At 44.7% G+C, this 23370-nt stretch overlaps 1 protein-coding gene across 12 annotated transcripts in view; it reads right to left on the reverse strand.

The window, feature by feature from the left end:
- Positions 1 to 23370, reverse strand: part of LOC135253392 (TRAF2 and NCK-interacting protein kinase-like) — a 135949-nt gene that overhangs the window by 22080 nt on the left and 90499 nt on the right. For 3 of the 12 annotated variants that reach the window (XM_064332632.1, XM_064332631.1, XM_064332625.1), the window contains exons 13-21: positions 19453 to 19569; positions 17383 to 17469; positions 14121 to 14309; positions 12722 to 13057; positions 10449 to 10613; positions 9760 to 10017; positions 8859 to 8968; positions 6029 to 6156; positions 3988 to 4088 (exon numbers count right to left, since the gene is read on the reverse strand). In XM_064332632.1, the coding sequence (XP_064188702.1) occupies positions 3988 to 4088; positions 6029 to 6156; positions 8859 to 8968; positions 9760 to 10017; positions 10449 to 10613; positions 12722 to 13057; positions 14121 to 14309; positions 17383 to 17469; positions 19453 to 19569 (1491 nt within the window). The remainder of the gene's footprint in view (positions 1 to 3987; positions 4089 to 6028; positions 6157 to 8858; positions 8969 to 9759; positions 10018 to 10448; positions 10614 to 12721; positions 13058 to 14120; positions 14310 to 17382; positions 17470 to 19452; positions 19570 to 23370) is intronic. The other 9 variants (XM_064332626.1, XM_064332627.1, XM_064332629.1 and 6 more) reach the window with 9 other exon arrangements.

The following is a 23370-nucleotide window of genomic DNA, read 5'->3' on the forward strand; positions in this document are numbered from 1 at the left end:
CACAAACACCGCAGTGCACCAATAGATATAGAGTTCAATCCAGCCCCATCTATCCCAGAGCAGTGGTGGAGCGAGCCTGCGTCAGAGACCGCAACCAAGGTGATTCTAGAGCAGGGGACAGGCCAGGAAGGCCATACCTCTTTCAAGTTGTGCTCTTAGTATATACTTAGTATATACTTAGTCAAATCATTTTCACGATCAGACCATTTCCTGATAAACACATGAATGACAACTAAAGAGCATTTTGTGTTTCCCTTTATGAAGATTTTACTATGGTGTTATCTATGAATGAACAATGCATTGGTGTGTACAGCTCATTAGCAAACTGAGCCAGGGTACCTGGTAGAAACAAACACTTGCAAGTACACCAGCCTTCCAGGAATGAAAGACTGACTATATGACTCTATTTTCCTTATGCCTACAGTATGCACTGTATATGTTCTAGAAACCACATTGAACTTACAGTGCCTATGTAATATGTGGAAAAAAGCTGACTCCAGTCAAGAAACTCTATATCTATGAGCAAACCCTGACAGTAGAAACCAAATGCTCACAGATTTACCCTACTCAGTTTTCACATGCAGACAGAAAAAGTGACAGACCAGTATTTCAGCTGTGAATCCATACACAAGACATTTTTTCTTCAGTAACATTTGTCAAGTAAATGAGGTGTAAAGCACTGTGTTGTCATGGGAACGGAGCAGACTCCAGAAGGCTTTCAGGGCATGTTTCTGAGACAGACAGTAAAGGCAGAGATGTAAAATCCATGTAGTCTCACAAAAGAGAGTGAAAATTCAGACTTGAAAAGTATAGAGGCTGCTCTCTGGCCAGTGGAAAGAGAGGGATCATCCTCCCCGTAATACCCAGCGCTCTGACCAGCAGGGTCCAAAAAGAAATGGGGATACCACCTTAAACTAGTTCAAATAGTGATCTATTAAAGCTGACCAAAGGTCCGGTCTTACAATTACAACAAAAACGGAAGACTGAAGTGCAGAGAGAGAGTGAGAGTGAATGAGTGTGAATTTGAATGTGAATATGAATGAAAGAGTGAGTGAGTGCATGAGTGTGAGAGTGAGAGAGATAGAGATGACTGTGAAGTATTAGCAGTAATATCACCAACCTTGTCTATAGCTCTTTCTTATAGCTCTGAAGGAAGATGGTTGTGAAAGCAGAGAAAATTGACAGAATGAGGGACAGAGAGAGATAGAGAAATAGCAAGATAGAGAGATGTAGAGGAAAGAAAGTAGAGGTAAGAGAGATTTGAAATTGCGCTTTTTAAACGTGGTTATTTGCTCTGATGTGCGTGTAGCAGTCAAACAGGGAAAGATGGAGAGCTATAGTATATTTGTGGGTGTGGGTGTATGTGCACAAGCATGCACAAGTTATTTTAATTTGATGTGTATTAACAGTAAAGCAAGGAAAGACAGTTGCGGCAGTTCTCATTAAAAAGAACAATCCCAGGAAAAAACATGAACAACTATTATGATAGCAAGCTTCAGGTGTGTATTGACGATATCAGAGTGTAATTACCATAGTCATCAGTACACCTGTAAACAACTATCTCCCTTTGATAACAGCCAATCAGCATTCCTTCACCAAAAGGCTTTAAACCACCCAGAAATGGGCACAGAGCATGACACACACACCATAATAAAAAACTTTGGGGACAAGGCTTGTCAGGCTCACACAAACAATGGCGAGGAAAATTTCTAAATGCAGGGGAAGTATGCGGGTTAAAAAAACCCAACAATTCTGAGCAAACAGAAGAAGCCTGCACCAGGACACTGCTACCATTAGAATAAGTAGACACTGACAGCCTGATTTAGCTCAGTGGTGCGATATTCGCTCAGACTCGCTCAGATCTGTGATTCACGAGGAAATCACTGAAAGTACAGGGCAATGTGACAGACAGGCACAAGTGCTGAAGGGAAAATATAATGAGGCCCTGGCAGGCACCGGAGCAGAAGGTATAGAGCAATAATGAGACTGACAGGCACATGAGCTGGTAGTACAGTGGAATAATGAGACTGACAGGCTCATGAGCTGGTAGTACAGTGTAATAATGAGACTGACAGGCTCATGAGCTGGTAGTACAGTGGAATAATGAGACTGACAGGCTCATGAGCTGGTAGAACAGTGGAATAATGAGATTGACAGGCTCATGAGCTGGTAGTACAGTGGAAAATAATGAGACTGACAGGCTTATGAGCTGGTAGTACAGTGGAATAATGAGACTGACAGGCTCATGAGCTGGTAGTACAGTGGAATAATGAGACTGACAGGCTCATGAGCTGGTAGTACAGTGGAATAATGAGATTGACAGGCTCATGAGCTGGTAGTACAGTGGAAAATAATGAGACTGACAGGCTTATGAGCTGGTAGTACAGTGGAATAATGAGACTGACAGGCTCATGAGCTGGTAGTACAGTGGAATAATGAGACTGACAGGCTCATGAGCTGGTAGTACAGTGGAATAATGAGACTGACAGGCTCATGAGCTGGTAGTACAGTGGAATAATGAGACTCACAGGCTCATGAGCTGGTAGTACAGTGGAATAATGAGACTGACAGGCTCATGAGCTGGTAGTACAGTGGAATAATGAGACTGACAGGCTCATGAGCTGGTAGTACAGTGGAATAATGAGACTGACAGGCTCATGAGCTGGTAGTACAGTGGAATAATTAGACTGACAGGCTCATGAGCTGGTAGTACAGTGGAATAATGAGACTCACATACTAGACTGTTGTTTGTTGATTTCTCTGGGGCATTTAAAAAAATTCAGCCACATTTATTGGTTCGGAAACAATTGAACATGCATATTAATGCTCATGCCGTTTTATGGGAAATGTCCTTCTTGACAGAAAGATCTCAGTGGGTATGATACCGAGGCCAATGGAGTAACATCAAGACCATCTCCACTGACTCACCACAAGATTCAGTGGTCCTGTATTATTTACACTCTAGACAGTTGACTGTCAGAGCTAATGCCCTGAGATGACCATAATCAAGTATTCTCATGACACAGTGATTGTGCAAGTTCAAAACTACTATCAACGAATTCCAATTTTAGACTTGAATGCAGAAAAGACAAAGGAAATGGTCATGGACATCAAGAAAAACACTGTCCCACCTGAGACACCTTGCCATTAAAGCAAAAACAACAGAAAGAGCTATGGAGTCAATTGTCATTGAGTGCATGCCAAATGTCAATCAAGACTGTTCTTCTTCTACAAACTCAGGAAATTGTAGCACTCAGTCAGCAATCAGTCAGCACTGCAAGCACTTTACACCTGCTTCAATGAATCAGCACTGACCTTCAGCCTAACAGCTTGGTATGGCTCTCTAAATAACATCAGACAACCTATGCTGGAGAAGGTGGCATCACTCAGTAGTAAAACCATAGGGAGACACAAAGAACATGAAACAACTTCATGAGGAGCGGACAGTTCGAGAACGGAGAAAGTATAGTAGTCTTTCATCCTTCAAATCATCTGTTTGACATATTGCCATCAGGTCCCTTTAAAAGAAGAGTACTCAACAGCTGTGTGCCAATATCTGTTAGCCTCATTAATGACATAGCACACATTAATCTTTATGTTTAATTAAATTTTCTGATTTACCATAGCCTGAAATTATTTTAGTGAATTTTAAGTTATTTATCCAAGTATTTATGCAATTTATGTATGGAAGCTCTTAGTACTTTCCTTAACAGAATTCTTAATTTTTAATTTGTAATTACAATGATGTAATTTAGGAATCTCTAAATGAAATTTCTCTCATTTCATTTTTTAATGTAATTTCATGTATGATGGCCATTTCACCAGAAGTTCCCCCTGGGGGAAAAAAGTTATTCTATTCTATTCTATTCTATTAAGTTGTCAAGTGCAAAAGGGTGCAGTTATGGGTATGTATGGGGATTATAAATGTGCTAGTGTTAAGTGTGTGGTCAGGAGGACGGTGCTGGTGGGTACAGCAGTCTGACTCACCGCTGGTCGGCTTGGCCTGGTCACCTCCCGACTGTCCTCCTGCTGTTTGGCTTTGGGGGTCTCCAGGGACACCACAGGGGAACTGTCTGGCCTAACAGACCCTGTAGGACAGGATGGGGGTGGGGGGTTAGCGGTGCCTTGCCTGCAAAAGGAGCAAACTGAAGGGTGAGAGAAAGAGCTAGCTGTCCCTCACTCGCTCAGAATGGAAACAGAGGAGGAAGGCGCCTGAAATGCAGCTCACATCCACAGCATAGGCACAGGAGGTTTAAAAGGCATGTCATCAATCTACTGCGAATACACATTCCATCACCGAAGATTTCGACCAAAGTCAGCTCTTTATTAGCTTGTGTCGCCTAAACCCACCTTTAATGAGGCCCCTGATAGAGGGACAGGGTGCTGTTTCATATTAGGAGGGACAGATAGAGAGAGAGAGAGAGAGAGAGAGAGAGAGGGTGAGAGGGGAGAGAAGAGAGGCAAAAGAGAGTGTAAGAGCGAGAGAGAGACATAACCCATTAACCCAACCAACACAAAGCACAGACCAGTTTCATATCAACACTGCTGACCAACAAATTAGAATAAACCAAGTTATAGAACAGAAAAAGATTTATATCTGAAATATTGGACTGGAAGTCCTGCTAGGAGAGGGGCCAACAGCTCCATTAGCAGCACATGAACAAGTACATCTTTGCCTGCCATAATCTGAGGGACAAATTTATACATTTTATTACTACTACAAGCACTATAATTACTAGTAATATTAATATAGTGTTGTTTGTTTTTGTTATTACAGTTAGATATTGCAATTTTTTGTGTCAATTTATGTTCATGTATTTCTGTATTACTTTATGTACACTTTGGAAATATTTACAAATTTCATGCCAATAAAGTGTTTTTAAAAAAAATTAATTTGAGAGAGAGCAAAAGAGAGAAAGAGGAGGAGAGAGTCAGAAGAGAATGAGAGCGAAAGCGCAAGAGATAGAAGAAAGCTAATAATCTTTAGGTTGTTGCCAAGCACAAATACCCACAATGCACCATTACCCTTGTCATCACAGCCACAAATCGATACGGTCTCGGATCTGGAGAGGCCTGCCTTAAGGTCCTCCTGTCAGTACTGCCATCCCTCCTTCTGAGAGGTAAAAACCCAGAAAGCGCACTGTGCTCCTGGGCGGAAATGGTCTAGGCTGAAATCTCAATATGTCTGGAAAATCATAGGGAGGGAAAAAAAAAAAACCTGAACTCTCCGAGGCAAAGCTTTCCATCTTCCAACGGGGCAGCGAGCCATGAAATGAAAACCTGCAGGGGTGCATTACGGGATGGCTTTTTAAAAAACCCTTTAGAGAAATAAACAGGGTGAGGTTCATGAGGAAGAAACCTTAATGTCCTCAAAGAGAGCAGGATTTCCCTTGACAAGACACTAGCCTGAGGGCAGTTACTCTAATTAAGAAGAATATATATGTGGCTGTGGGCCGCAGGTGCGTGAGGCAGCAGAGACAGGGGACAGACAGTGGACAACCTGATTTTTACACACACGCTTATTCTCATTTGTGACTTTTCCAGAAGGATAACACCATTTTATGTCTCTAATCCATTCACCATTTTTTATTTTTCACTCACAAGCACTGTGCGAACCAACAATTCTTTCAGTGCGTAGAATGACCCACTGCTGTGAGATACGCATTCACTCAAGGTTTTTGAGCAGGAAAAATGAACCACATCCATTCATGATTTTTCCCCCCATTTCACTCAGTGTGCTGGGACCCTCCTTTCTGAACACTAAAGAGAGGGAATAAAACTGCACGTCACATTGACTGAGTCGTTCAAATGCCAAACCAAGAAACCAATTTATGATCTTGATGTGGATCATTCCAGCAACCTGAACACTTAGCTTCTGCCTCTGTCTGTATGTGCTGGACTCCTGACTCAGTACCCGACACTGCTGTTTGATTTTTGGCAACGGGAGAGGGGAGAGGGTAGGGTACCCAAGCACAGGGTGGAAAGCCCCTAGATGGCGCCCTCCGGTGGTCACTACCCTGCATCTCACCTCTGACCCGGTTTCTCTCGCTGGACCCAGCCTGGGAGCTGGGGGTGCTAGAGCTGGACGAGCTCCCACTGCTTGTCCTCTGGAGGGCCGTTTCCACGGTGAGGTCCATCTTGCGCAGGTCCGGATTGCTGTGGCAACACACAGGTGAGCAGCTGTCAGCAAGGGGGTAAGCAGAAACAGAAGGTGCCAATGTCTGCTAACTGCAGGCTCTGTGACATTATATAAAATATACATTTTATAATAATATATTAAATATGATTTGTACAAATAATAATAAAGTATTTACGTCTCATTTCTGCCACATGAAAAAGACAGAGTATCATTACCACATACTGATTACAGGTATAGTGTTCCCTGTAACACCAGGTAATGTAATTACTTTTGCACTTGTAATATAATAAAACCAGATAATGTAGCAGCAAACCATGTTTAATGGATGAAAATTTGATGGATTGTTGAATGGTCAGAGGTAGAAAATCCAGGATCAGAGAGTAAACGTTCCCCTCAGTATTTTGTTCCAATCACCTGAATTTGCTAATTAGTACAAGTCTTAATCCAGGAGGTAGAACTAATTTGTCAAATCAGCTTGTTGCGTTCATGGAACACATGGCAGGACTTTTACTTTCCACTTGCTAATGGTTATTAGCTTATCAGGTGGGTAACAACTTTGTCAATGAATAGTGAAATAACTTCAATAAATAATATAAGAACTAACCAACCAACAGCCTATGTTCTGTTTCATTAATTTTAAGTGTCACATAAACACACATACTGTGAATTTCATGACTTCCACAAAACACAGAGAAACAGCATTACTGCAGATCTTGTCCCCGCTCACTGCAACGCCCAAAACTCTTCAAGTAAGAGCATTTTCTATGGTTTTAGAATTCTCTCATCCTTTGTAGGATCTGTATTTTGGTTTGTGCTTAGTATAGGTGCTTAGTAAAACACTGGTGTTTTTGTGATATTGCATATGCACTCAGTGGTCTGGGAATGTTGTTAGCCAGGTTTGGCGTGCAGGCTTTAGATAAAGAAAAGACAATCTTAATGAAGACCTTACTGCAGTAATTAGTAGTGCATTTGCGGCAGCGATAACACACCTTTTGTTTCTCTGATTTCTTATTAGTTCCCTGCACACTAGCCTTCCTCAGAGATACAAACCCTTTGGCGTTTGTTCGGAACTGAAATGTTTGTGGCTTCATCTGACCATATCACATTCTTCCACTGCTCAGTAGTCCATTGCCTGTGCTCTTTGCACCATTATACTCACAAACGCACAGTGGCAGGTGTAATGATCGATTTGTGCATTGTATGGTTCCTGCTCAGTAGACTTCTGTAGGACATTTTTGACTGTTCTTTATGAAACTGCCTGCTCACACCCTTTATTAATATTTGGAGTCAATTGATTTAGAACAGCTTGCCTTAGCACCTGAAACTAATACATGGCATTGTGATACAGGGATATGTTGTTCCAACCACAGTCACCCTTTGTTAATAATGTCTTCCATGCTGACATCACCTTAGTTTCCAGTGAAACATCAGCTGTCTTCATCACTGCAGCTCCTGCCAAAACGTGCCCCAACAATTGCCCCTCTTTAAAATGTATGACTTCTAGCCATGCAAGGCTTACTTATAGACAATCAGGCCTGCACAGCATTTTGGGTTTTGTCCCTGAGCATACTGGAATGTTATCAGGCTTAACTTTGAATACACTTTGGGTTCCCAACTTACCCATGTGTTTTTATCTTATTGGCCAAAATCTGTATGTGCTTTACGAGGGAAAAAAGTTGAAGACATTCAGGAGTTGAAACAGTATATACATTGCATACATTAGAAAAAGCACTCCAGACTTAATGACAGAAACCTTGCAAGCTCCCACATACAGATCACATTCACTTGAGATGGCTAGATGAAGAAACAGAGCCAAGTAACTAGAATGAATGTAAGAAAACATGGGCAGCACAGTTTTGGGATATGGTTTGGTTAGTTTCTGTGCAACACAAAGTTTAGCCGCAACTTGGACTGTTTTTAAAGATGTATTATAAATGTTTTGTGTGTATTTACTCACAAGTACTATTTTGCGGATGTAACTTGGCTTCTCTATAAACAGCTAGATTGGAATCTTGATGTGTATCTCTGTGAGCCTGCATGATCTTGTGTGTGTGTGTGCGTGCCAGACACTTAAAGTGAATTAGAGAATACATAAATAGTGATTTTGGTTAGTTATCACCACATTCACTGAAGTTGTTACATTATCTGGAATAAGTTATTACGTTATCCATTCATCTGGTTTATTACATTATCCAGCAATTTATTACCTTATCTGGTTTCACTATATTATCAGTTGAAGTTATTACATTATGACAAGTTAATACATCATCCAGTGGTATTACATTGTCCGTTGTAATAGGCCCACATGGACCAATCTGATGCTCCACAGCCCAAAACTGCCATAATTTCAGTGTCCTCTGAACTTCAGAGAAAATCATCCTTTCAGTTTGACATTTCAAATGCCTCGTGCTTATCGATCGATTTTTAATTTTCTCTGTCATTAATCCTCCTTCCGCCTCCCCCCTAGCCACCCATTCCAGTAAATTGAAAGTTAAAAGAACAGTTCTGCCCAGCCAGTGAGCCTGCGAGTAAACAGTCTTGTCCGTGGGCTGACAGCTGACATAATAATAAAAACCAAATGTCAAAATGAGTGAAGGGGAAATGAGATTTATGAGGCTGGCTGGCTGTGTGATTGGGCTGAGCAGACCGGCACGTGTCTAAGGGAAGGAGTTGTGATGAGGTGGTAAGATTGTGTCGGCGAAGGAGCTGGGCTCGGTACCTGGCCCGGATCAGCTGGGACCCGGTTCTGGGCCCCAGGCCTCCAGCTCCATTCCCAGGAGAGTTCTTCCTCACAAGGGCCGGGGAGATGGAGGTGGTCCTCTGTGGAACCTGTGGAACATAAAGTACCCAAGTCAGCACCCTAATTACACACAAGAGAGTACACACGCGCATGCGCACACACACACACACACGTACAGGTGTGCCTACAGAACTCCCCAAAAGTCACTGCTTTTCCAAGGAGTACTGTACATATATAAAATATTGTCTTGTGCCATCACCATTTTCATGAAAATTCCCCTTCCCCAGGTCGAATTTTGATTGGTTTATTCTATTTTGCCTTACGCTGTAAATTAATTCATGGATATCACAAACTATCGACAATGGACAATTAATTCATCACAATGTCCTTATGGCCACTGCTTCCCTTTGCTGATGTCATCTTTCCCTGGGAGTTTCATCCTCACGGCACCTAAGACACCAGCACCACTCCTTGTGAAGCACTAGCAAGTCGTCACATCAATCGCCACTCTTTCAATGTTCCTGAAGTCACCTCTTCAGGCCGTAGCAGCCATTATTATTGGCAGCCAGGCCCGTCCAGCATTGTTATTCACGACCTTACCCAGCCAGGATGTTATTTTCTTGATTAATGGATGCGCAAAACCTGTGAGGTAGCCTCTGCCTAGCATACAACAGCAGTCCCTCATTTTCCCAGGTTTCCATTAATAATGTTTCCATTATTCTGCTTCCTACATGTTCGCCAGCATGGGGACGAGCACATTCCAATACCTGGATCAAAACCGTTTGCTTACTGGGTGGTAATCTCAACTTTGTTAAATGTTTGTTGACATTTTACATTTTACATCATCCCGCGCAGTTTGAATTGCAAATTGGCATCCCACCAGAGATGGCCGCACCTTAGGCGGGATGTCCTCCTCCCTCAGCCAGGAGGTGCGGTCGAACTTGTCCTCGCGGCTGGCGATGCGGGGGGGCAGCGGGGGAGTCTCGGAGGTGGGGTCCGAGTTCTGCCGCGGCATCTCGGGTCGCTGGGAGACCAGGCCCTCCTGGAAGGCGGACACGCCCTTGGCGGACTGGTCGTGGAGGGACTGGGACCCCGTCATGGAGGAGCTGTGGGACTTCACTGGGACCAGGTGGGCCATCTGAGGGGGACATGTTCCAGGGGAGCGTATCAGAGCTGGGCCCGCCCCGGTTTGACAGACTGTGACAGCGGGCTGATAAACTAAAACTGCAGTGCCCAATACAAGGGCATCAGCAACTTTCAGACAGTCAAATCAGGGGATTCACAGCCAGCAAAACAGAGAGAAACACAATAAAGAAAAAAATACTGAAATTAAGACAGAATACAAAAAAAGGATATTCTCTGATTCTCCTTGCTGAGGCCACTCCAACAAGGTGATGCCAATACTTGTGCAATGTCGTAGCGGAGACATCAAACTGTCACAACACCACTGACAACGTCCCCAACACAGCTACAGCTGGGCCAGGCGCGAGATGGCCTCAGGAGAGGACAAGAGCATGTAGGAGGGGCCAAAGTGAGAACGGGGCGGAGCTATGTGCCGAGGGGCCGTACCTGGGGCTCCACAGCCCGGTGCATGGGCGGGGTCCTGGCGGGCTGGATGCCACCACTGCTGAAGGACTCGGAGCGGGGCGGCAGGGCGGGGTCCGAAATCCGATTGGCCACCTTGTGCTGCAGTGCCGGCGAGCTCTGGCGGTTCAGTTTGGACCGCTCCTCCACCTGCAACCCCCCCGGGAGGAACACACGTCACGGCGAGCAGGCGCTGCCCGTTTCCCAGTTCCCACCGCCAAATCTTCCCTCAGCTTCTAATCTCCCAGTACTTCTATATCATTTTAAAAAAATAAACAACAGCCTGTACAGGAAAAATAATTATATAGCAAATTACAAGATTGTAATACATTGCATCCATTGAGCTTAGTTTCACAGTATGCACAAAATGGACCTACAGTGCAAGTAATGCATAAACACATTGGAGAAACCTTTAATTAATCTGTTAGTGAAGGCCACGTTAAAAAAAACCCTTAAAGACCTAAAGGAAACAGGGATGATGTGTCATGAAAAATAAATGCAACATGTTAGGAAAAGATAAAATCAATAATTCTAAAGTAGAGGAGGGGGGAATCCATGCACCCACACCAAAGTCCCTCCAGAAGGAAAAGAAGCTACAGTCAGCGGCAGCCAGTAATTGCATGTCGGCCCAGCGGCTCATGCAGATACCAGTTAGAGTCCCCTGCCACCCTTCTACAAGCACCTGGAAAGGGGAAAGAACAGCCCAGTTAAGAGTTAGGGGACGAGCGAGGGGTGCGTGACGGGGCGAAACGGGTTTTGGGTGTGTGCGACACATTATGGTATTTTTATGGCTCTGTGTTTCTGTGGGCTACAGATGTATTCTGTGTTTCTGAATGCGTTCAGAATTAGTATCTTGGTTCTTGATTAGCATAGTTAACTTGCACTACTGCTTCAGTGATGATGCGTATAAACTCACAGGTTTGAGAATGCCCTTGCCAGGTCTGGCACTATTGCTGTTATAACTCAGATGGATGTTATCTTTCATTGTAAGCTGGTCTAGGTAAGTTAAATGCAATGTAGTGTAATGCAAACTAATGTAATAAAAAGCAATGTAATGTAATGCAATTGAAACATCCTGCCAGTGTAACTAATGACTGATTTCAGGTCAGTAGTCTTCCCACTGAAAATGAACCATGTCTGCACCCCAAAACCCGCTTTCTCCCTTGTGTGAAGTCCTCCCTCGTCCCCAGTCTGCTGGTAAGAGAAATGAAGTTATCGACCCACGATAGGTGGGGGAGGAGGTTTGTAAGCCGCAAATGTACATCTGAAAATTAACCCCTGCTGAGAGAATAAACAGAATTAACAGTAAATACCAGTAATTTTTATAATTCTATGGAAAGTAGGAAAGAGAGGAAGGAGAGGGGGGCTTGATAGATGAGTATGAAGCACACTGCTCCCCTGCTATCCAAACAACACCAGTCAGAATTAACAGGGTTGTCAGTGTGAACAGGAAGTCTTAGGCACAAGTTAAAGGGGCGGGCCAACACTCCCTCATTGACTGCCTGACTTGGGTCATTTACTCATTGTTCTTTTGGGGGGGAGGCGGGGGGAGATGTGGCTGCTCTGGTGCCAGAGCAGGGTGGACTAATGGCAGGACCATATGGGAGTTGACAGAGCAGAAGTAATCTGGTTGGTCGCTGGGTTTTTCCAGGTGACTAGGCTGCGAGGTAGAGAGATGATGTAAACGGGCAGGTGAGGTCATTGCTGGCACAGGGCCCTCGGGAAAATGGGTGGGGAGGAATTTTATCTGCTCTATGTACAGCCACAAAAATGTTAGCACTATGCACTATGTTAGCTGCTATACCCAGCTCACTAAACCTGTATGTAGTACAAGACCCCCAATGGCCCATGTCAAGGTGGTGATCCTGCCTGCCTGCAAATCTCTCTTCAGATGAGGGGTCCTTTAGCAAAGGACACAATTGGCTGTTTGGTTGGCAAGAAAAAATGAAAAGAGTCCCCAATTAGTCCCCAGGCACAGAGCTGTGGCATGCTTATGATTTACCATTAGTACCCTTTCTCTGGGCCTATATGAATAAAACATCTCATAGAAAGTGTGCTGATCTAGGATCAGTTTTTCCTTTTAGCTCACAGTGAACAAGGTAATCATATGTGGATGGAAAACTGATCAAAGGTCAGTAGCCTTACTCAGAGGTGCTTTAGGTATACCAGCCCAGACATTCACGTAAAGCACTGCTCAGTGGCATGCAGGTGGGAGACAGGGAGAGGACACTGGCCCTAGGCTGGAGCTCCTGACTAACCGCTCGGTGGTCCCGGCCGGGGCTGCGCCCACGGTGCCCCGCCCCGGACCGCTGGGCCTTCAAGTCACGAACATGATCGTTAATGTCCTGGGCAAGGTCCAGGAGGTCCAGCTCACTCCACACCCTAATTTTGGGTATGTTCTGGGAGGGTCTCCGCAGCTGCTCTATGGCCTCCTCCCTGCTGCGAGGGGGTGGGTTAGGGGGGGTGGAGGACTGGTGATAGGGGGCGTGGTCGGGGAGGCGGAGGAAGCGGGTGGGACGGGCCTCCCCGTGGCTGAAGGAGTGGTGCTGTCGAGGCGGGATGCGGGGAGAGTTACTTTTGGACCTTTGCATGACCTGAAAAATGGGACCACAGAAAGAGTTAAACAAAGTGGTCAACACCGGGGTCGGGCTGTTAGACGAAGCTGCACAGTTAAACACGGGAGGGTTGCCATCAGCGTCAAGTTCGCCGCAAGCTAAAAAACAGGAAAAGGAAATGTACTTCTAAAAGACACACCCCCATCCTGAAGATCTGTGCAGAGTGCTGTTCTGACTCTCGCTGGGTAAAGTGGGAGTATATTTGCTTCAGAAACAAACTCTGGGCTTGTTCATACAAACTAAATGATGCATTTGTGGAGAAATCTAAACTCTGCATCGACCTTGTCCACCACAGTGTGCACATCCCTACTGGTCAAACTAGCTGAGATGTCCGCACACCGACGCAAATTCGGAGATTGCCTGCAATTGGTCAGAAACATGGGTGGCTGTGTGGGCTGCGTCCTGCCTCCTTGTCTGATCGTGCAGACAAACATAGGATCTCCTTTCTTATTTTCATTTGTTGCAGCCCTAAATAATCTACAACAACTTTGAAATCGCTGACGTCCATCTGTCAAAGTTTGTGCTCCGTTACTGGAGCACAAAAAAATTATTTTCTGTGTTTGGTGCGGCAAACGTTCTCACTTCTGTGTTTCCTGTGGTTAACACTACCGCAGAATCTGAATCTGCGCCCTCCCCCATTGGTGTGGAGTGTCACTAAACAAGCAGCTAAAAGTCTGAACTGTTCGGCTCTGGTTCGATTTGGGCTGACTTTGCCTTCTTATCAAGTATACTCCCACCTCAACAGCCAACACCCCAAACCCAAAAAACACAGACACTCTGACACTATCTGAGCTATGTCAGCCATCTAATTAGGATCTCCAATGCTGAAAAAAACAAAGTCAACAGTTAGTCTGACAGAAATTATAAAAAATGAACACAGCAGAAGGGGCCGCCCGTGGTCCCATGTAAGTGTCTCCTTGGGGACGTTTGTCCCTCCGGGACTCTGCTCCACTGGGCCAGACAGAGATTTGGGGATTGTGGTCCTTTTCCTGCAGGAACCCCTAAGTGCACATGATGGGGGTGTGTGCGGGGGCAGTCATACCTCTTTGGCCCAGGCGGGTTTGTCATTGGGGTTGACGGAGTCCTTGTAGTGGTAGAGCTTCTTGTCGCTGGACCGGGAGTCTTGCTGCTGCTGCTGCTGGAGGGAGACCAGGTAGGCCCTCTCCTGCTGGAGCTGCCTCTGGAGCCGCTCAGCCTGCCTCTGCTCCTCCAGCTGCTTCCGCTTGTACTCCTGTACACACACACACACACACGTACACACAGACACACACACACACACGCACACATGCATGCACACAAACACACAGACACAGACACATATGCACACACATGAACGCACACATGCATGCACACACACACATACACAAATACATACACACACATGCATGCACACATACACACATACATATGTGCACACACACACATGCAGGCACGCATACACAAATACATCCACACACATACAAACACAGAGGAGGAGGAAGATCAGTGCACTATCACATGTGAAAAGCACATTGAGTCACCCTGAAAGACACATGAACATGCAACATGAAACACAATGAAGCACGAGCAGAGTTTGCAGGGAGGAAATGACAGGCATATGCAGAGGAAGAGGGCCAGGAGCCAGCACACTAAAGGTGGGCAGGGCTGTCCCATTTGCTTTGTGTCTTTATGTCATTGGACCGCAAGTATCATCTAATCCTCACGTCAGAGGCCAATGCGACCAGATGATATTTAATAAAAAAAATGGGTGGGGGTTTGGGGACAACAGGAACATATGTGCTCTTGGTAGGGGTGCGGGTTACATAACTCCACTGAGAAGCGGTTGTGTCGTGGGCAGGGCTGCTATCCTGGCCTGCCAGCACAGTGCTGTACAAACCTCAATGAAATTTCAACCGGGAACCAAAAAAGAGCTGCGCAGTCTGTCAGGAACATACACTAGATGGCCAAAAGTATGTGGACACCTGACATCCAACATCTCATCCAAAATTATGGGCATTGATATGGAGTTGGTCCACCTTTTGCTGCTATAACAACCTCCAATCTTCTGGGAAGGCTTTATACCAAATGTTGGAGCATTGTGGCAGGGATTTGCTTCTATTTAGCCAGAAGAGCATTAGTGAAGTTGGACACTGATTGGGGGATTAGGCCTGGCTCACAGTTGGCTTTCCAACTGATCCCAAAGGTGTTGGATGGGGTTGAGGTTAGGGCTCTGTGCAGGCCGGTCAAGTTCTTCCACACCATCTTGATGAAACCATTTCTATATGGACCTTGCTGTGTGCCTGGATGCATTGTCATGCTGAAAAGGAAAGGGCCTTCTCCAAACTGTTGGGGAAGCACAGAATCGTCTACAATGTCGTTGCATTAAGATTTCCGTTCACTGGAAATAAGGGGCCTAGCCCAAAACCATGAAAAAACAGCCCCAGACTAAGGGGTGTCCAGATATTTTGGTCATATGGTATATGAGTTGTGATCCATTCACCGTGCCTATGGGCGGATGAGTGAAATAAAACTCCCGGCCTCTGTCTCTGAGATTTGCGGTTGGGTGGGGGGAGTTTGAGGATGGGGGTCAGAGAAAAGACAGGCGCTACATGGTAATATACTGCCAGAGCCAGGCTCGTTCTTCACCAAAACGGCTCTGGTTGGATTGAACGTGTTTTATGTTCTGCTGTCGGCTGGCCGTAAACCGTCCTCCGTCCTGCTTGTTATTGGATGGACGGGGCGAGGGAGAGAGGTGGCATATTCGTAACCGTTTCAGAGGATGATTTAGACTGGCTTCTGACAGCCGGCCAGCTTCTTCTGAGGCCAAGAGACCCGACAGAGGGATAAATCAGCTTATCTTTCTGATTCACAGTCATGGGACTCCTGGATTTATTTTATTTTATGTACTCTCACCAGCTCCACTGGAAAAATAAATGTTAACTCAACATTCAGAGAATAGTAAAATAAAAACATCTCTCAAAATGGCTACTTTTTTGTCATTTTCATTTTAAAATGCTAGAGGTCTTTATTTGTAAACACAACGGAGTACTGTACTATGGGTTTTCTGGCGTCTCTCTTTTGAAGGGGCAACTGAATGTTCGGGGGCATAATTTCCCAATCTCTGCACATTCACTTCATCATCCCTTTCAAGGCGAGGTTCCTCTGTTATGTCCACTGACACTGTACTTTTTATACTTGTCTTTCGATTTTGATGTAAAGTGGCTTTGAGCACTTGAAAAAGCGCTATATAAATAAAGTGTATTCTTATTATTTAAATAAAACAAAAAAATCTATCCACCACCAATGACACTACAGGTGCTCCTCACACTCTCCTATCCCCTCCTGCCCCTGACACAGGGTGCGGCATAGAGGGCATCCAGCATGGGTAACAGGTTAAGGGCCCTCCAATCAGAGTTCTCCCTGCGGGGTTAGGCCTTACTCAAAAATTCTGTGATTCACTCTCTGGCATGAGCAGAGTCCCAAACATTTGGGGTTTTCAACCTTTCCTGGTCCAGGGACCCCTACCTACACTAAAAAAATATTATAAAACAAAATATATGACATTCTTTTTCTTATAGTGGGCACCCCCTGGGTGCCTACCATTAAAAAGTGTCATATAAAATTGTTTTTTAAAAACTGAAATATTTTCCCAAATCTATATATAGTCATTGCATATAAAGTCTGGCCAGGGACCCCCCTGCAGTACAGTCAAAACCCGCAGGGGACCACATACCCTCTGCTGAAAACCCTGCCGAACATAAAGCATGTCTACGCACTGAATCAATGTAGAAATGCAGAGTGTGCGGTCATTAATTCAGCATTCGCATTGACAAACATGGTGTGCCATACGACTGGATACATTTAACAAGGGGCAGCAGGCGCCAGGTGGCAGTCCCCAAATAAAATAAAAATGCACAAATATATGTTAATAAAGTACATATGGGCACGCACATACACAAACTGTGCACTCGCGTAAATGTGAAAACGAAAACAGATGCTTTTTTTACTGGATGTTCACTGGCCTCAGCTTTATGACATCCTCAGTTAATCAATCGGTAAATAAAAAAACCGATAAACAAACTTATAAATTGTAAAAAGCCATCGGTACAACGATTGGTGGAATGAACAGCAGGACGTTTGCCTTTGCTACGTCTCCCTCTTGCCAAGTAGACACGCCCATGCCAGGGCTCATATAGGTACGATGAAGTGGGGGGGTGCGGGGGTCACATCACAGGTAGGCACAGGGGTTACAGGGGCAGGGGCGGGGGTTGACTATGGGGGGTGGAGGTGGGTCCAGGGGAGGAGCAGGGGCCCCACTCCTTTACCAGAAGAAGAGCCTGCTCCTGGAGGAGCTGCTGCTGCAGGATCTCCAGCTGCCTCTGCTCCTCCTCCAACTGTCTCCTGATATACTCCTACACCACCCGGCCAGCGTGAGGGAGAGGAGAACACAGTCACCCACACTGACACTGCTCTACCCACCCCGAGAGAGGGAGAAAAAGAGAGAGAGAGAGAGAGATAGAGATGGGAGACAGGAGAGAAGAGAGAAACAAAAGAGTGCGAGACAGAGAGAGACAGATGGGAGAGAGAGAAGGAAGACAGAGGAGAGAAATAGACAAACTGAAAAAAAGCAAAGCGTTAGCCTCTGAGCCAACGTGCCCAGCGGAAATAAAAGAAGTCACAGGTGGCTGGGTCAAATCAGCCACAATACTCTCGCTGTTACTTCCTGCAGAGAAGAAAGGCAGTCATAGGACAGGGACAGGACCTATCACAGCAGAGACCTGGACTGTCGCCATGGGCTTCCGCATAGCACCTCCAGGGCCACCACAGACTTGACGACCGGTTGTCGTGCTGTGGGAAGTTGGCTCCTTTGAGGTTTGGACTATTTTTCAGACAAGCAGCCCTGAGTAGCTCTAGAGGTCACTCACTCTGCACGCACTGTGCCTCACGTCATCTCACTTCATATGTATGTGGGGAGAGGGCATGCCCGCCCTTAGTAAGCGTGTGCGAGTGTGTGTGTGTGTGTGTGTGTGAGTGAGTGAGAGATGTGCTATGCCTGTGTATACAAGTCTGACCCTCCAACGACCCCATGATGCCTTCAGAGAAACTCAGTAATGGTCATGTCAGCAAACCTTATTCACTTCATCCAAGGGAACAATCATAGCAAGAAACCCTCTCATTCACTTTATACAGGGTAACAGTTATATCAATGGACTTTGTTCTGTATTCACTTACACGGTAATGGTCATATACACAAACCCCTTGCTTCTCATTTACATTGTATATAGTGAAGGAAATATCCATGATCTCAGATCATAACCAATTTTAAAATACCAGAATTCATATACCCACAAACCAGATTGTTTTTCTCACACTAGAGAGTGCTGCAGTCATATTTCCATGACACTTGTTTTTGAAGGGGAACTTCATCCAAAATTGCTGCCCATGATTCCGTACAATATTTTTAGTTTAGTTTTGTTAGGTGTGAATTGGACTTCAGTGGATGGTTCACACAGGATGTAAATAAAAAGGTTGTGCAAATAAACAACTACATTTTTTTCTGATTCAGTACAAGGCATAGACAATAAAGGCGCGTACAGCTTTGGTGAGTGCATGCGCCCCGCCATCAATTCTCTGCTGCGTTTATTATCATATTTGTATCATAAGTGTTCTTGAATTTGCGATGTTTCAGAATTTGCAGCACGTTTCCTTTTTACATTTGCTTTGGCACATTCCCATTGTTGCATTGGCCTTTAGCTTCTTCTTTTTTTTGAAGGTACAACTTGTACTTTCTGAAAGGTTTTCCTTTTACATTGATTTGTTTATTAATATTTATTTATTATTTATGTTTTCTTATATTTATACTTATAGAATTTTAATAATTCATATTTAATTATATTTTCATATGCTTTATGTCAAGACATTTAAATTGCTTGAATCTTGAAGTTCTGGAGCAATAAAGAACAGAGCCACTTTGCACAATGCAAAGGTAGTGTTAATCTTCTGTGTGGGTATGACAGTAGTTAGGGGGGTGTGGGTTGGGGGGGGGGGTTGAACCGCCACTGTTATGATTAATGTATCTGTACCAGGTCTTAAGAGGAAGATACAAGATGTTGTTAAAGAATATTGTATTATTAAGACTGATTATTCCCTGTGGCAAAATGGGTAAAATAAAATAAAACCATTTACTAGCTGGCTGTATTTGTTTTGCATAGTTAAACACTGTCCCAATAAAGAAAACAGTGAAGTACTGTGCAAATCATTTCAAAATGTGAATTATAGGAGTCTGCGTTTGTGAGTGTTCGAGTATGTGTGTGTGTGTCCCTGTGCATGTGTGAGAGAAAGAGAGAGAGAAAGAAAGCACTATATGTTTTCACTGTACATGAGAGTTTGTGCACCTGCTCACGCTCTGCCTGCCTCCTCTCCTCCTCCCTCCTGAGCTGCTCCATCTCTTCATATCGCCGGCGCTGCTCCCGCTCCTGCTGCTTCCTCAGCTCCCGCTCCCGACGCTGCTGCTGCAGGAAGGAGCAGAGGGTTCCATCACAACACAGGCTTTACACCTCCTCCATACCATCACAGCACAGGCTTTACACCTCCTCTACACATCACAACACAGGCTTTACACCTCCTCCATACCATCACAGCACAGGCTTTACACCTCCTCTACACATCACAACACAGGCTTTACACCTCCTCCATACCATCACAGCACAGGCTTTACACCTCCTCCATACCATCACAACACAGGCTTTACACCTCCTCTACACATCACAACACAGGCATTACACCTCCTCCATACCATCACAACACAGGCTTTACACCTCCTCCACACCATCACAGCACAGGCTTTACACCTCCTCTACACATCACAACACATGCATTATACCTCCTCCATACCATCACAACACAGGCTTTACACCTCCTCCATACCATCACAACACAGGCTTTACACCTCTCCAACCATCACGGCACAGGCTTTACACCTCCTCCATACCATCACAGCACAGGCTTTACACCTCCTCTACACATCACAACACAAGCATTACACCTCCTCCATACCATCACAGCACAGGCTTTACACCTCCTCCATACCATCACAGCACAGGCTTTAACTCCTCTCCACACACACCATTAACTCCCCCAACATCACAGCACAGGCTTACACTCCTCTACACTCACAACACAGCTTACACCCATTCCTTAATCACAACGCAGTGCTTTACACCTCCTCTACACATCTCAACACATGCATTACACCTCCTCCATACCATCACAACGCAGGCTTTACACCTCCTCTACATATCACAACACAGGCTTTACACCTCCTCCATACCATCACAACACAGGCTTTACACCTCTACACATCACAACACAGGCTTTACAACTCCTCTACACTGTCACAACACAGGCTTTACAACTCCTTTACACATCACAACACAGGCTTTACACCTACTCTACACAAGTGTTTCTCAACCCTGGTCCTAGGGACCCACTGCCCTGCATGTTTTAGATGTCTCCCTGCTCCAACACACCTAATTCAAATGAATGGGTCATCACCAAGCTCTGCAGAAGCCTGATAACAACCCATTCACTTGAATCAGGTGTGTTGGAGCAGGGAAACATCTAAAACATGCAGGGCAGTGGGTCCCCAGGTCCAGGGTTGAGAAACACTGCTCTACACCAACACAACACAGACCTAACACCTCCTCTACACCAACAAAACACAGACTTTACACCTCCTCTACACCATCACAATACAGGCTTTACACCTCTACACATCACAATACAGGTTTTACACCTCCTCTACACATCACAACACAGGCTTCACACCTCCTCTATACCATCACAACACAGGCTTTACACCTCCTCTACACATCACAACACAGGCCTCACACCTCCTCTATACAATCACAACACAGGCTTTACACCTCCTCCACATCATCACAACACAGGCTTTACACCTCCTTCCACCATCAAGCTACTCTCCACAATCACAAAGGCATGCTTGATGAATTTGACCTCCTCTACACCATCACTTCACACACTTGATATCTCCTCTACACAACATGTCCTTTAATTATTCTCTCACCACCACTACACAGACTTTAAATCAGTGTTGCCCAATCATGAGACATGGAGAGCCAAGAGTTTTCATTCCAAGCAATCTGCCAATCAGCATACTGCTGATTTCACTTAGTTTTTCTTTCTGGTTGAAGGTGTGTTAATTAGTGAAATCATCAGATGTAGCGATCGAATGGAATAAAAACCTGCATACCCTCGGCTCTCCATGGCGCATGATTGGGCAACACTGGTTTAAAGTCTGTGTAGTACTGGTGAAGAGCACTATACATCAAAAACATGCTTTACATCACACACTTTACACCTCCCCTAGTCCATCACAACAAATGCTTGATGATGTTCACATCCCCTGTATAACGACAATGCAGGAGTTATATCTCCCCTACTCCATCAAATGCCCTTTTTCTCTTCCGCTACACCACCACAATGCACACATTATAACAACTCTATTGCATCATAATACACACTTACATAACACTCCATATTCCATCAAAACCCACTTTACACTTCTGCTACACCTAATCAATAAGCATTTAACACCACCACAAGAAAAGGTTTACATGTCTCCAACACCACCCAAACACACAGTTTACATAATATAAATATAAGCCTTCTCCAAAAGAATAATATTACACAATACTGTTCCTTCTCATTATCTACTAATGTTTTAGTACAGAGAAAAATGGATCAGCAGGTGTCAGTGTGTCGCGCTGGTCTAGTTTTCCCACCACTAGGTGTCAATGTTTCTGCCCACTTTTTACACAAAGGATGGCCTACTGTTTGATCTTGATTCTGTGGGCCTAGTTTGACACGGAAATCAAGAATCCTGAAATTATGACAGTTCCTATCACACCTCGGGCTCCCCAAACCCTCTCTAGCTGTTCTTCTGTCAATAGCTATGCTACTGAAACTGATGATTTTGATTTTGTATTTTGTTGCAACATTATGTATTATTGATATTTTTGTATTGCAAATTTATTATTTTACTAAGTTGTAAATCTGCTATTTAATCTTTGTAATTTATTCTTAACAAGCTTAAAAGTTTACTAGTAACCTTAGGTTTTCAACATAGCTTCAACAGTATTGACTAGTCAACCTAGTTTTATGCAATTATGCACAAAGCAGCAATTGTTATCATGATGACAAGACTGATTCTGTCCCGTCCCGCTGCTCTTCTGAAGCTAACGACAGAATGTAAGGACCACGGCCATACAGAGGGACGTAGCTCCTACATGTTACTCCCACTACAATGGAGCCAATGCTCAACATTCTCACAGTGCCATTTAAAAAAGAGTACCAGGCTCACACAGCTGCTAGGTGATTAATTACCGGCGCTGGTCTTTAAGGACACAAGGAGAGAACTCGCTCCCGAGGAACAGCAAAAGCAAACAGGGAAACATTCTCACATGGTTCCACTCGCGCTGCGGCGACGTGCGTTGAGCTCAGGGGAGACGCAGGGGGAGCCGCTTCACTTACACGTTGCTGCGCTGCAAGTCATTGGGCTTCTCAGTGTCCCCCGGCTCAGCAATGAGCATCTCCGAATGATGCAAGCGGCCGCAATCATTTATTAGCATAATTTTCTTGGGCATGAAAATGCAAAAATGGGAGATTTTCTGGTGAATTTTCTAGAGATGAGATGCCCCTCGGTTTCTTTCCCGTGCACAGTCACTCGCGGGAACAGGAAGGGTTCCCTTTCAGCTGTGAACCTGCAGGCAAGACGGACCTGGGCCAGGGGTAGGCTGCCGGGGTAGTACAGATGGTTTACAGAGCCACTGCTACCAGCAAACTCTCACGCTGCCTGGAAAGCCAACGGTACCAAAACCTCTTTAAAAATATGTCTCATTATGGTGATTTTTGACATGTTGACATGAAACAAATTGTCGTGTAAACAGGGGAAAACTGCACGTCTTTAGACACATAGAATGAAGATGTCAACATGTCAGTTTTTGATGTGTTCATTTTTCACATTAGAATTGAACTTGTTGAAGTGATTCAAATGTACGGAAAGCAAAGCATAGCTTATGTTAAGGTCTGCATCAGAATCTCATTAATATAACAGAATATTCACATGCTCTGGAAGTTTGTGTTAAGGGGTACACACTCAGGAAATGTCGTAGCGGTGACACATGCCTTGATGCAATATTCTAATAAACACCCAATTCCTGCATTGATATTGGTTGAGGTTCTTTGGAGCAGTGTTGGGGCAAGCAATAACGCCAGTGTTTCTTTAGCGTGTT

This window comes from Anguilla rostrata, chromosome 4 (genome assembly GCF_018555375.3).
Source record: "Anguilla rostrata isolate EN2019 chromosome 4, ASM1855537v3, whole genome shotgun sequence".
Taxonomy (NCBI): Eukaryota; Metazoa; Chordata; class Actinopteri; order Anguilliformes; family Anguillidae; genus Anguilla; species Anguilla rostrata.